This window comes from Pocillopora verrucosa, chromosome 7 (genome assembly GCF_036669915.1).
Source record: "Pocillopora verrucosa isolate sample1 chromosome 7, ASM3666991v2, whole genome shotgun sequence".
Lineage (NCBI taxonomy): Eukaryota > Metazoa > Cnidaria > Anthozoa > Scleractinia > Pocilloporidae > Pocillopora > Pocillopora verrucosa.
Genome location: NC_089318.1, coordinates 14,903,405 through 14,917,149, shown reverse-complemented (window position 1 = coordinate 14,917,149; position 13,745 = coordinate 14,903,405). Strand labels below are relative to the sequence as shown.

The window sequence follows — 13,745 nt, the reverse complement described above, 5'->3', positions numbered from 1 at the left end:
AGGCTTAGATTCCTTTTATGGAAAGTGGACCGCCCACGTCATACAGATTCGCCAAAAGTTACGGCCACCTTTGGCTTTAAAGAAGGCTAAGATCCTCAGCGCTTGGACAAGGCCATCCTTATGAAGCCCTTAATTTCACTTCGCATTTCCTATTGTTAAAGTACTATCGTTCGATAGTGGAAGGAAACCAGAAAAAATATAATCACAGTGGAGCTTTTGTATTCGTAATTGGTCAGTGATCTTTTCAAGGAAACACAAAATTGGCTGTAACCTCGGTTTGTACACATCATTCGACTGTTCTCCTCATTACCTCGGCGTTTTCGTCTTGCCATAACCTCTGCAATGAACAATACCTCTGCTTCTACCATCGGCTCAAGACAAGATCTTGATTCATCAAAGAACTCTCCCTCCAGAATGGAAGGAGTCACATTGTGTAGTGCTTTTATGCTGACATTTGTCTTAGTTGTTGCGGGGAACTTAATCACTATTATTCTTTTTGCAAAAAACAAAAACATTCGCAAGAAAAATTTATTTTTACCCATCAATATGGCGTTTGCTGACCTGTTTTTAGGAGCTGTTGGTTTACCTATATACATTTATGATGTTGGCTTCTATTTCCAGCTGTGGACCAGCCGGATTGGGAACTTGAGCAGTAACAATCGTCTCTATATTTTCTTCCTGGCCCTTGATACATTCTTCTCACAGGCTTCAATCATTTCTGCAGCCTTCATATCCTGTGAGAGATTTTACGCCATGTATTGGCCGTTTAAGCATCGAACATTATCAACTCGAACATACCGTATCCTTATTATTATCGTGTGGATAATTACCCTATTTATATCGGCGATCTGGACTGGATCAAACCTCCTTCTTTCTACCAAGCACACCATGTTTGTTTGGGGGCTATATACTTTGATTCTCGTGCTAATAATGTGTGGCTGTTACATGGGTATTTGGCGAAAGTTTCAGAGTGGTAGTGTCGCCACTTCACACCAGCAAAACAGAGACTTGCAAAACAAGCGCTTGACAAAGACCTTGTTATTTGTATCTGGCCTTTCTTTGCTGGCTTGGTTGCCTTTAATAATATCAAACTTCTTGAAATTTTTCTGTCTTTTACCAGTAAAATTCAAATTTTATTTCATGGTAAACCTTATAAATTACTTCAACTCTTTTGTCAATCCGGTTGTTTATGCATTACGAATTGTCGAGTTTCGACAAGCTCTAACTACACGTTGTTTTCTCGGAAGAGAGCCAGCGATGAACACGTCACTTGCTGAGGTTAGAAGTGAGACGAGAGGAAAAACTGATTTCATCTATGAACTGGCGTTTGAACAAGTTGTAATGGATATCAAACTGTAAATGACGTCTGTACAGTTTTACTCCTTTTTTTTTTGTACTTTCTTTTTCCTTTGAGCTGTTTGTGCTCAGGACACAAAATGAGAGCAAATAGTAACCTGATGCCAGGAAGTTAGGATGAAAACCTAGTGGCGGTTTACTACATTTTTTGTTATTCTTCAGATAAAATTTTCGTGAATAATTTAATAACTAATGACAACCTTAATTCGGCATGTTTCACCACGGTTTTAGTTTTAAGGCTTTGAAATAAAGTACCCTTGTATGAATTTATAGTTTTATGTTTATAATTATCTCGACCAATGTTTGACTTGCCGACGATAAAAATCAACTGTTGAGTTTTATTTGTAACTCAGTGTAAATACACCTGTGTAAAGAATATTCAAAACCATTTTGTGATAGTTACTTCTAGTGGTTATTCGATACATGTTTAACTGTGTGTGTTTTTAATTTATCATCGCATTAGCATACTTTATTGTAACAATGTACATCTAGTAAAGGTTTAGTCTTCATGTTAATGTAATGGAGAGTTCATAAGTGCACGGAATATCAGAGGAGATGTTTCTTGAGTTCGTGTGATGAAAGAAAAACATACGAACAAAATTAAAGGCAATTAACAACAGTCGGAGAACTGGCGCATTTTTGCAACGGAATAAATAAGATAAATTGAAATAGATGAACAGATATTTTGGAAACGTGCTCGGACAGGAATTCTCTACAAAAATGCTAAAGGAAAGATTTAGGTTGATTTTAAAAACCATATCAATACCCTGATTTCAGTTTTCAAAATTTGTTTCATTTCTTGGATCTTCAAGACCGTGACAGTATGGGGTTCAGAGACGAATTCGAATACAGGACTGAAAGTGCGACATGATAAGGACCACAGCAACCTTTGGGAGCATTTTCTTCCAAGTGCAAAGCATATTCCCTGCAACATAAGACATATAGCAGATAACTTATGTAAACTGAACCCATGCTACGCATGTACTTGCCGGTGATGACGGTGAAGAAGGAGATAAATTTTGATATAACAGGCTGGATGGAGGTTGACAGGCATAGCCCTAAAAAAAAAAATGGGACATTTCTGTATACCAGGCCCAAAGCAAGAGTAATTTGTCTGTTTATGCTTATTGCAGTCGATGTAAAGATGGATGTTGCGCAGAAAATAACATATGAACCACCACCCGATTGTTAGCTGTAGTTTGAAAGGTTATTACTGATGGACGCTAACTTTGGTATCATATGCACAGCAAAAAAGCAAACCTTGGCTCGTAATGAGGCCTGTGAGAAGGGCAATAAGGATGAAGACATTGCCAAGAAATGCGGTAATGGGGAGAAAAGTCTTCAGAGATATGATGAAGGCTGTTACATAGGTCGATTGTAAAGGAAATCTTTTTGTGGCCTTTGGGTTCATTTCATCTTCAATACTTTAGTCCGACATAAGAAGCGACGTCGATTTAAAGATTGCGTGGAAAAGATCTCTCTAAAATGTCACAAATGCATAAATTATGGTCAATATTTACATAAGACGCTTTAAAGCTAAGTACTTATGCTAACTGATGAGGCCTTGTGACCAAATCAGCGCTTAATTAACTTCATTCTTATTTTTTCCTTCGATTGAATGTACGGATAGTGCACTATCAAAGATCGAATGCTATTTTTTGTGTTCTTTGTGTCTGCAGAAACTTTTCGCATGGTATAAAAATTTTAACATTTAAGGAGAAATGATTTTAGAGTTTTAAATGTGGCCCAACTGAGTTGGATCGATGTGTTAAAATATTTATGAGGTTCGAGACACAAAATTAACAGAAAGACCACAGTTGTTTTTGTTAGGCCGTGGTAGGAAATCATATAATTACCCTTTCAGGCAGCGATGCAAATGAATCCGTGGAGAACAAAGTGGCATACTTAGACATAGAAATCACAGCTGTGTCTACTTAAATGTATCAGTTTCATCAATTTAGAAATATTACATTGCATATGAAAATAAAGTCTGACCCTGAATGTTTGTTGTAATCGTTTTATGACTTATACCGATTTAACAAAAATGATTATAACTGAAAATTAATTATTAATTGAAAATTTATTACTGCAATAAGCCCTAAGGTCTGAATTAATGCTCTGCTGATATTTTGAATTTTTCTACCAAGTATTTAAGTGTACTAAGAGGCTAGCCATTTTTTATTCTTGCTAAAATTTTCTGATTCAGATGTTCAAAATTTTTTTAATTTTCAAATTCAAATTACCGTAAAAATAAAAACACAACCCTCAAGTTATGAATTATGCCTGAAGTTTACTTAGCTAGTTAAAGGTTATTCATTCAGCCAACCAATCATTGCATGGTTGTATCAAAATAAAAAAATTAAAAAAAACTGTTTATTGCTGAAAATCATGTGCTTGAACTCAGACCAACCCATGAAAGAGGAGCAGTATAATATTTCGAAATCTCAGATCTCAATCAACACAAGTTAAGATTAGTTTTTTCAATCATGTTCTAACGTATTTTTGCAGAACTAACATGAGTTAATGATCATTCTCCACACGCGATGCAGGTTCATGAAAATACAGGGCGGGTTTTTGCAAAGCGCTTTGCTTCAGGGTACCTAATTGCGCAAGTTATAATTTGAAAACATCAAATGCAATTGGTGGAAACAGATGCGAATTGAATAATTCAACCCTCGATAGGCACACAGAGGACCTGGAGGAAAATTCTGGATATGTCTGCCATGGAACTCGAGTAAGAGGAACCATTGACCTTTCCAAACAGAAATTGATATTTCATTAACTTGACATTGAGGAAAATATGTCAACACGCGAGAAAAGGAGAGTCCGCTTAGTACGTCCGACGTAATTTAGAGGTTTAAGGACAAGTGCTACTTAAACAGGAAACAAGAAAGACTACAAAAACAGACAAAAATAGCAGAGCAAAATTATTATCAAAGCTTCAATGGCCTTAATTCCTTGTTTCGTAGAAAAAGACAGGACAAGTAGTGTTTCAAATATGAATCATTGTAAAATTTATAATGAATTAAAATAAAGGTATTGATAACAAGATTGAACGCAATAAAGTTTTTAAGGATTCGAAGAGGGATTATTATTTTCAGGTAGTAGCAAACTGTGTAAGTGAAGTGAAAAAAATGGGTGGAACTAAGCATTTAGTGAGAAAAGAAACAAATAAAAAAAGAAAAGAAAGCTAGCACATTCGAATCATTTCTGTATCGCTGAGGATAACCAAATATGTGACGTTGATGATCATGAGAGTGATTTAATTCCAAAATCAATAACTATACGACAAGAAAATATTGTATTATGAATAGAAACCGTTTTGGGAGGCAACGTCCTGAAAAATTTCAAAGTACCGACAAAAAGGGGGGAAAAAAAGTAGTTGAGTTATGAATTTTGCCCAAAGGCTGTTACAGAAGCTAATTAAATTTGATGCAGTCACCCAAACAGTTATGGCTTTATACCCAGCTGAGCCTCAACCTTGCTACCCTTATGTCCTAGCCAAATGTAGATTTATTTTGCACGCATATAATTCATACAAGACTTTTTGTGATAAATAGCCAAACGCTGCGAAAAGTAAATTGCCAACAAGGTCTAGATTAGCTATGCCGCTTGAAAAATAAAGGACAGGCCGATGTGAGTTGATAAGCAATTGATAAATTTGAGTTTTAGACTGTAATGTTTTTGTTTGAAAAAAATTACCTTAGTTAATTAAGTTACTGAATTCACACCGAGACGATTTGGCTCATAGGGAATTATTTGCCTCGACAGGTAACAAAGGCAGAATCCATTTATTGACGCCGACTATTAACGACGAAGTAAGGAAACATATTTCAAAAAATTGTTCACCAAACGTATCGGGAAAGTGTACAATTTGAAATGTTAAGCAAAGCAACCGCAAATCTTGTCTCAAAGCATTATCAGTCGGCTAACGTGGCTAATTTTATCGTGCGTTACATTTCTCTTGTCCTCTGTGTGATACAGCACGTAATCGTTTGTTCTTCAGGTAAGAGTGTTTCTGATAAAGTAATTTCGATTTGTGTTACTCGCTCTCCCAAATGCTAGACACTATTCCTTACATTTTCCACTAGGCAATACACAAAAGTGCGAATTTATTGTAAAGGATAGTTCAGTTACTCATTCAGATCTACCAGCCACTGTTAAACGCACCCACCAGCTGCAATATAAGACAGGAAAGCCAAAGTCCAGCTAAGTAATGAATGAAAAATCTTGGATTACATAGAATGTAGAGGTTAATGCTCATGAAAAATTTGTTTATAGCATTTCTCTGATTCGTACGCACATACTGCACGGACCATGTACTATCTCCCTGTGAGAGTAATGTTTTTTCTTATTTTAATACTCGGACACATGATAGCTGATAACACAACCCAGGATTTTGCGTTGTTTTAAATTATTCCCATCATCACCATTATCTCAATAATGGTTATTATCAAAGCCATAGCAAAATTCTCGAAAGCGATTGGTTATCACCAGCCCGATTTGGGTACTAATCGAAACAACATTCTTGAACGTGATTGGTTATCACCAGCCTGACTTGAGCACCAATATAATAGGAAAGTGTACGCGCATGCCTGTGTAAGTGTACAGAACGCATCATGTGCGCGCGTTGTTGTCTCGCATTTCGCCGAGTTAACTGATTTTTTTTATGAAAACGTATAACCGATTTCCAGTTCATTTCTCAAAAAATTTTTCACAGTTTCAATTAATTAATAACAGGACTTCGTGTCGTCCAATTCGATCCGTAATCACACTCGTAATTAACAAATCACACTCCTGCTTCGCGATCGTTCAATTTTCTTAATCACTCGTATGTTTGCAGACCGAGCTGGACTGCACTAGGTCTCATTACTATTATTAATAGGACAGTGAACGCGTCATGCTTGTAATCGGACAGTGTAATAACACGTCATGCCTGTATAAATGGACTGTAGGAGACATGTGCACGCGCTGTTGTCCTTTGTTTTTTGATACGTTGCGTATAGCAGATGTCTGATTTCTTTCTTGAATTTTTTCGAAGTATTGATTTATTCGTAACAGGACTTCGTGTCGTCCAATTCTGCAAGTTATCATTCGCCGTCGTCCGATTTTTTCTATCACTCGCATGTTTACAGACTGAACTGGACTCCACTCAGTCCTATTACCATTATTAGTCATTACTCTTTTTACTATAACTATTAATATCTTGCTATAATTATTAATATCGTCATGATTATAATCATCATTATCATTATTATGTCAATATTTTAGGAAAACTGTTTTTAATTTACATTCATAACTGTATTAGAGATCCTTAAAATGTGGGTGAGGGCTAGTTCACAGATTTTTATCATATAAAGTGAACGGTGACGCACAGTTACTGGGCGTAAAAGTTTCTTTTTTCGTGGGAAATAAAATACCAAAACATCAATAGATAAATAAAGAAGCTAAAACTTTTAATGATTTTTGGCGGAGGGTGAAGAAATATGCTTTCACTGATAATAACTGTTTTTCTTGAGGAGAATGTCGTCAGTTGGAGTTCAAGGCGGAGCTAGCTTTACCAGGAAAACGTCTTACGAATCACGTGATCGGATTACACGTCGACAAGACAATAGACCATTGTGAAGTACTTTGCTATTTGGAACCCAATTGTGTGAGTTATAATTTTAAGATATGGAATGAAAATGAGGGAAGCAGTTGCGAACTGAATAATTCAACTCATGAAGGACAGAAAGAGGACCTTGTTGAAAATGCTAGTTATGTCTACCATGGAGCACGGGTAAGCGAAGTTGTTTGATTTTCCAACCAGAAATGGCTTTATTAGTAGAGTAACTATTTCAAAAAAAGAAAAAAAAAATATTCAATTGAGGGAACTCTGACTCGTCACACGTGCACAAATGATACTTTAGAAAATGATATAAGAATAAATCATTCAAAATGCCAGGCGATAATTATAATTTCGAAAAATCAATTTCGCTGCGAAAAACCCATCATTCCAGAAAGCGACACGCTAAAGATGTTTGGAGCTACTGTTAAAGATATCTTAAAATTCGATAAAGAAGTTTATAACACAGGAAAGTTCCTCAACAGGCCACAGTTTTAGAGTGTATGTGAAATACGCTTTCTTATGATTAAAGAAATAAATGTCACTTATTGTTCCACAGTTAAAACGCTTAAGGGTAGGGATCGGCTGAGAAATTGGAAAGAGTAAACGGAGTGTTATTTGGCGATTTTTCATATGAAGGACTTCTTAGTGATTTAGGTAGCACATCGGTAGGTTTGATCTTAGGCCCTGGCGTTACCAAGGGACCAGGTTTTAAGTAAGCGTCATCTGGTTCTTTTAAGACCTTCATAAATGCTTAAAAAAATGGAATCAGTCCTTCAGACTGTTTAGTATCTCTGAATTGCCCTTTTCTTTCAACGTTTTTATTTACAGATGACTCTATTTGTAATTGTAAATAGGTTTATTTCTATCGTAAATAGTTTTCATAGTATTGTAAATAGTTTTATTTCTATTGTTTCCACATTAATATTTATCGCTTAATCAAGATTTTATTTGTTTTTTTGCTGTTGTTTTCTTCAAATTTCATATTCTGATTTTCTCCACCTCGCTAAATGATAGACCATTACTTGCCTGATTTTTTTTTTTTTTCAATTTAGAGCGCATGTACAAGTAACCCTTGCAAGAACAACGCAACCTGTCAAACCGGTTTTACAGAAAGAGGTTACCGATGTTTGTGCGTCATTGGTTTTACTGGTCATGAGTGTGGAGTCGGTAAGTACTACCTAAAAAAAATCATGTTAGCGAGAATGAACGTACTTAACCAACGCTTTTTTAAGGCAGTTTGGTTTTCTAAGCCAAACAAACTAAATTTATTGGCCTTAATTCTCCCCGCCAACAACACAACGATAACACTGTCTGTTTTTGGCCATGAGAGAAGTTCATTTCCTAGAATGATGAAAGTGGATTGAACAGTGACAAAAAGGGAAGCGAATCATGGGAATTATGAATACACAAAGGTATGTCACGTGGTGTGTGACAATTAATCCCTTTGCGCAATAGCGCCCAATGAGGAAAAATTGTAATTTTCAAATATAAATAAATAGGTGAAAAGATAGACAATCGCAAGGAAAGAACCTTTAGAGGAAAAAGTAAGACAACTTTGATGTGTTTTCCAGATGTCGACGAGTGTGCTTTAGGAACAGACAAATGTAGTGTCAATGCTTTGTGCAGTAATAATGAGGGGTCCTACAGTTGCACCTGTAAGCTGGGATATTCTGGGGATGGTACCGATTGTGATGGTAAGTAGATTTTGCGACTGAATTGTGTTGTGCCAAAATCAACAGAAAGAAAACAAAAGAAAAAACTCCTTCTTCAAGATGTGAAGGATGTACTTAAGAAACAAGCGAATACCGGATGCAAATCTCATTCTTCTGTTTAAATCTCACCTTTAACTTAATTTCGCTTTTTTTTTTTTGCTTTGTCTTGTTTTTTCTAGAAATGTCCTGCCAAGACCTTTACCAGACGACCTCGTGAGTTGCACTGTTACTGTTATTTAGGACAGCATTTATTTTACATAGAAAATGAACGCACCATTAAAATAGTGATAATAATACATTGAGATAAAGCTCAATTTAAGTATTCTATTCAATTTAAAATCCTCAGAGTCAGTACAAGCCCTCACTGTAGTCTTGGAGCATGCGGACAAGGTGCTTGGATGCTTGTGATGAAGATTGACGGCAAAAAGGTAATAAAAAATAACGACGATGATTTCCTCACAGCTCTACAGTAATGCAAATGACTTGCTGTGAGTTTGCTCCTCAGTTACAATCAATCTTTCATTGGTTGGTCCAAGTGTGATTAGTGTCTAAGGAACAATAATAATCGAATTACTTTTTAAACAGAAGGCGCCTTTTTTAACGATTTTTTAGAATGTGTTGTGTCCAATATTTTGTCCAGCTTTACGGCACACATACATGCTCGCGGGTAAAACGAACGGCCACTACTTCATAACTCTTGCTATGAAAAATTATTTCCCCAGATTACTTTAAAAATAGATCTCGTGTGTAATATCGTTTCGATTCATATTCACACAGGAAACCTTCCGTTATGACTCTGAGTATTGGACTAATCAACTGGAATACAATCCTGTTGGAGGGCAGACTGGGTTCGACTCACGAGAAACCAAGCTAATGACCTACTGGAACACATCCTTCACAAAGATCTGCCTCGGTATGAAAGTCGACCAACAAGTCAGTTTCATTGCCGTAGAACAGGAGGCAAGCTCATTATTTTCACTGATCGCTGACGGGCAACGCCGCTTCACTTCACTGGGTCGTAACACGTGGAAGACTCTAATTGGTTCAGAGGCCTCCTTGCAGAGAGAATGCAACATGGAGGGGTTCAATGTGGTCAGTTCGGATGGTTTTAGTTCCAAGGCAAGAATCGGCATCATAAGTAATGAACAAAATGACTGTAGTTCGTGCGACTCGAGAATTGGATTCGGCATAGATGGATCTCATCTCAGGTCCAACAGATGTGGAAATGTAGCTCAGTATTCACCAGATAATGGCGAAAAAAACATAACAGTCATGGGATACATTTTTGTCCGTTAACACGTCCACTGTGGCATACAGCATGGGTCTCACACCATCAGAATGTTCTTTGGGTCACAAGCACTGACTTAGCTGTTGGTCTTCGAAGGAGAGGTCGATATCTATAAACCTATTTTAATCACTTGGCTGAATGAGACTCAAGCTTTACCGTTTATTTATTTATTATCGCTATGCTGTTCCCTTATGGAATTACCTGGATATATGGAGGTTGCATAGAAGAATGAGAATTACGATTAAAACTTGATCATGACAGATAATCCGAGTTCATGTATTGTGCTTCTCCTTACAAAAGAAAACGAACCAAATAACACGAGTATGAAACGAGATGAGCTGAAACAAACCAGGATGTCAACGTAATCATACCGGGATAATACTGTGAGCCAACATTATGAACATATCTAAAACGCAAATTCGGCAGTCAATTTCAGCGAGTGATCAAAGCTAGGAAAGTAAAAGAGAGAGTTAAGAATTAGTTTCCGTTCAAATTACGCAAAACACGACTAGCAAAAAATGTTCACTAAAGATAAAAAGATAAACCAAATAGTGTGAACTTAAGATCTTTTAGAAAATATGAAAACAAACTTATTTATCCAACAGATAATCTTCCACTCCTTAGTGTTTTACTGACAGATTGTGAGGGAGATGATTGGACGTAATATTCCGGTCTCACATCAATTCATTTTGGTGCTTGAAAGATGTTACTGCATGCCAATCTTGTTAATTTTAGTATGATCCCGGCTAGTTTCAAAACTTTCCGGAGCATTATTTCCGCGTCAAGATTATTTAGCAATGCTCAAAATTTGGCTCCCAAGATCTGATTGTTTTTTCTCCCCTCCAGCTGTTACACATTTCTTGGTAGATAGTCAGGAGAATTTGGCGTTAGATCAAGATAACAAACTCTAAATGATAAGTTTGAGTATTCTCCTTACTTTTTTGCTGGATGAGGGAGAAGTTACGTGTTAAACATTTCTGGGAGTTAAAGGGTTTATAGATGGAATAAAAATAAATAAATACTAAGAGATCAGTGATTAGAAGCTGGGGATGGGGGGGGGAAGGATTTTAGGGGGGATCAACAAATTATAAAGGGGGAACTATAGAAAAGTGAATTTTTATTAGCTACCAATGAAAAGAGAGTAAGAGGATCATAAGATTATTTCACAATTTCACAGCCTTAGAGAGATCAGGTAAATTCTATTTTCGGTTACACATCCAACAACCCCAAGTCTCAATTAACCATTTGTCTTGATGAAAAATTGGCCAATTCTAGTTGTTTGATGGGAATATCGCATCATAACCATCCAACGTGCAATTTCCGCACAGCGTTGACATTCCTATTAGTTTCGTTTGATATTAAGGTGTTACAGCGCAGGTAGATAGTGATCGTAAATATGTCGAAAGTTATGCCTGCGAGGAGGCCTATCTTTTCTGCGCTATTGCTAATAAAATATAAACCTGAAGTTTCATTTGCGTAAATTTCGTCTTGATTTACATTGTGGAATAAGGGAGGTCATCGGTTTGAACAATGGCCTCAAGAGAATTCCATTCATCGCAATCCATTAAAAATCTCCGTTATTGCTAAAATGGAGCACATCCTCCAACAGCGATACTCTTCAGGAAGTGAATGATATTCTTTGAAAAAAGAAATAAAAAGAAAAAAGACAGTGCTCTTCGAAAGCGTCCATAACTCAAAACATTTATGATATAACTGATGAACCATATGATGCTTTTGAAGTTCGTTTTTTGACATACTTAATACATCGTCAGCTGTATAACGAAAAATAAAATGAAATTATGCAATAAATAGTGTAACAAACTGAGATGTTAACAAGAATAAATTAACAACAAAAAAGAGTCAAACTATTTAAGCTAAGAAGGGAGACTAATTAGTATGAAAGGGATAAATTAAGATGTTCGACCTGCGAAATTTAAAGACGGCTGCTCCCAAAAGATGTGCATGGCTTCATGACAATTTTCAATTGGAAGCTTGTGGGGATGCGAGTGGCGACGTGTCTGTTGGTTTCACCGACATAACAGGCACTACAGCCTGCTCATGAAAACTTATAAATAACTCGCGATCGTAAACCCGCAGGGATAGGATCCTTGACCCCAAACCAATTCTTAATGTTAAACTGGGTGTGCTAACTAATTTCTTAATTTTGGGTTGCGTTTCGACGGAAAAAGGACCGATGTACGGTAATTTAAAACACAAACAATTTTTCCTTCGAGCAGCACTCTGAGAAGAATCGGAGGTGAAGTTATTGTTAAGAAATTTTCTAACAAAATTCTCGATGATATATAAGCAAATTCGTTTTTCAGAACTTCTAACGGTTATAAGTAGATTTCAATTATCGGGCTATTATAAATACAGGTAAGGTTTGGTTTGGTTTCCCGAAACAAATCCCATCGATAAACAAGTTAATAACTGCCTCCAATGTCCTCAAAGTTTGTCTAGAATGCGGAAAACTTGCTAATTTTTTTGTACCAACCACACCCTCCGGCAAATACTCAAATCGAGTGTCCAAACAACTAATATCCAAAGTCCAAAAGGTAAATTTCACGAGGAAACAGATCAGTTTATATTCTCTTGTATGAGAAAGCTGATCAAAAGTGAACTAAATTTTGTAATTACAGTCATAATTCTTTTAACCCTTTTATTCCCGGGATCAGATTTTTGATTCTCACATTTCTCTGTAAATAAGTTACGAAAACTTGGTGCTAAATCAAGATAGAAGCTTCTAATTAATAAGTATGAATATTCTCATTGTTTGCTGAAAAATTTATGGATATTATAGGGAGAAGTTTCATGTTAATTACTTCTGCGAGTTAAAGGGTTAAACAAAACCCTCAATGAGTTGGCGGGTACGTAGGAGGTCAGCTATGTGCATAATGGTAGCTGCAGACAGTCTCTTTTTATTGGAAGAAAAATGTAACCTATGGCGTTTTTGTTTCCGACGCCATTATCTGAATCCCAGCTGAGTGCAACATCACCAGTGTTTCCAAAGACTTAACTTTTTCAATTCGCTAAATATAGTAATCCAAAATTTTGGCACACTTTCTCTGTTTAAGTCTAAATTGCGAACATTACTCTCATTCTCGTTTTTTTTCTTACTTTTCTCAAGCTAGTTGGGTATATGTTTCTTTGAGTGCCTGCTATTGCTGTGGTTGTTTTAAGTGTGTGTCCTTTTTAATTTCCTTTTCAACCCAAAATATTTTGTGTCGAAATCACGCCATATAACTAATACCTTACTTTTGCAAAATATGAGGATTCTGTAGCTCATATACGCCTCTTGGTTTTCCTACAGGTTTCCTCGCCACAAGTTAAATTTTCAGTGATATTATATTGCATTACTGTTTGTGAATTCTTTTCATTTGTACTTATGTATTATAATTAAAAAATGAAAAATAAGCAAACAAACAAAATAAATAATGAAATAAAATAAATGCGATTCCTCTTCTACTTAACCTGATTCTAGAAGCCCTGGATATGTGAACTTCTTTTTTTTAGTCCTTTGCTACGGTAAGATAGTTAACAGACTTGTGAACAAACAAACTATTTCCAAGTGATGCCTCTAAGTGGGATAATGCAACATTGCTCATCAGAAGTCAGTGAGTACAGTTGGCGCGTTGTTTTATGACATTGCAAGTAACGTTTTCGTAGATCTCCATGCCGCGGGAATTTTTGGAGAAAGATTTGACCTAACAGGTGGGTATCTTGGTCTCCAGCGCATCAGTTGAAAAATAAAATAGTGAGGGCAGTTGTTCTTTTTGTTACA

General features: G+C 36.3%; 2 protein-coding genes across 2 annotated transcripts; both read left to right on the top strand.

The window, feature by feature from the left end:
• The first annotated feature begins 342 nt into the window (after positions 1–342).
• LOC131792389 (adenosine receptor A3-like) lies at positions 343–1,359 on the top strand. Its single transcript, XM_059109755.2, has one exon. The coding sequence runs from the start codon at positions 343–345 to the stop codon at positions 1,357–1,359; it is 1,017 nt and encodes a 338-aa protein (XP_058965738.2).
• A 1,213-nt stretch (positions 1,360–2,572) lies between these two features.
• LOC131792387 (uncharacterized) lies at positions 2,573–9,990 on the top strand. The gene is made up of 7 exons (XM_059109754.2): positions 2,573–2,678; positions 6,879–7,135; positions 8,017–8,131; positions 8,536–8,658; positions 8,856–8,889; positions 9,023–9,104; positions 9,454–9,990. The coding sequence occupies exons 1-7, from the start codon at positions 2,573–2,575 to the stop codon at positions 9,970–9,972; spliced, it is 1,236 nt and encodes a 411-aa protein (XP_058965737.2). The 3' UTR covers positions 9,973–9,990.
• Positions 9,991–13,745: the final 3,755 nt, after the last annotated feature.

Excerpts from the sequence above, each read along its gene's own strand:
- LOC131792389 (XM_059109755.2), top strand. The coding sequence starts at position 343 with ATGAACAATACCTCTGCTTCTACCATCGGCTCAAGACAAGATCTTGAT.
- LOC131792387 (XM_059109754.2), top strand. The coding sequence starts at position 2,573 with ATGGACGCTAACTTTGGTATCATATGCACAGCAAAAAAGCAAACCTTG. Across the intron at positions 8,659-8,855 it reads GGATGGTACCGATTGTGATG|AAATGTCCTGCCAAGACCTT; the intron begins GTAAGTAGATTT and ends TGTTTTTTCTAG. Across the intron at positions 9,105-9,453 it reads TGAAGATTGACGGCAAAAAG|GAAACCTTCCGTTATGACTC; the intron begins GTAATAAAAAAT and ends ATATTCACACAG.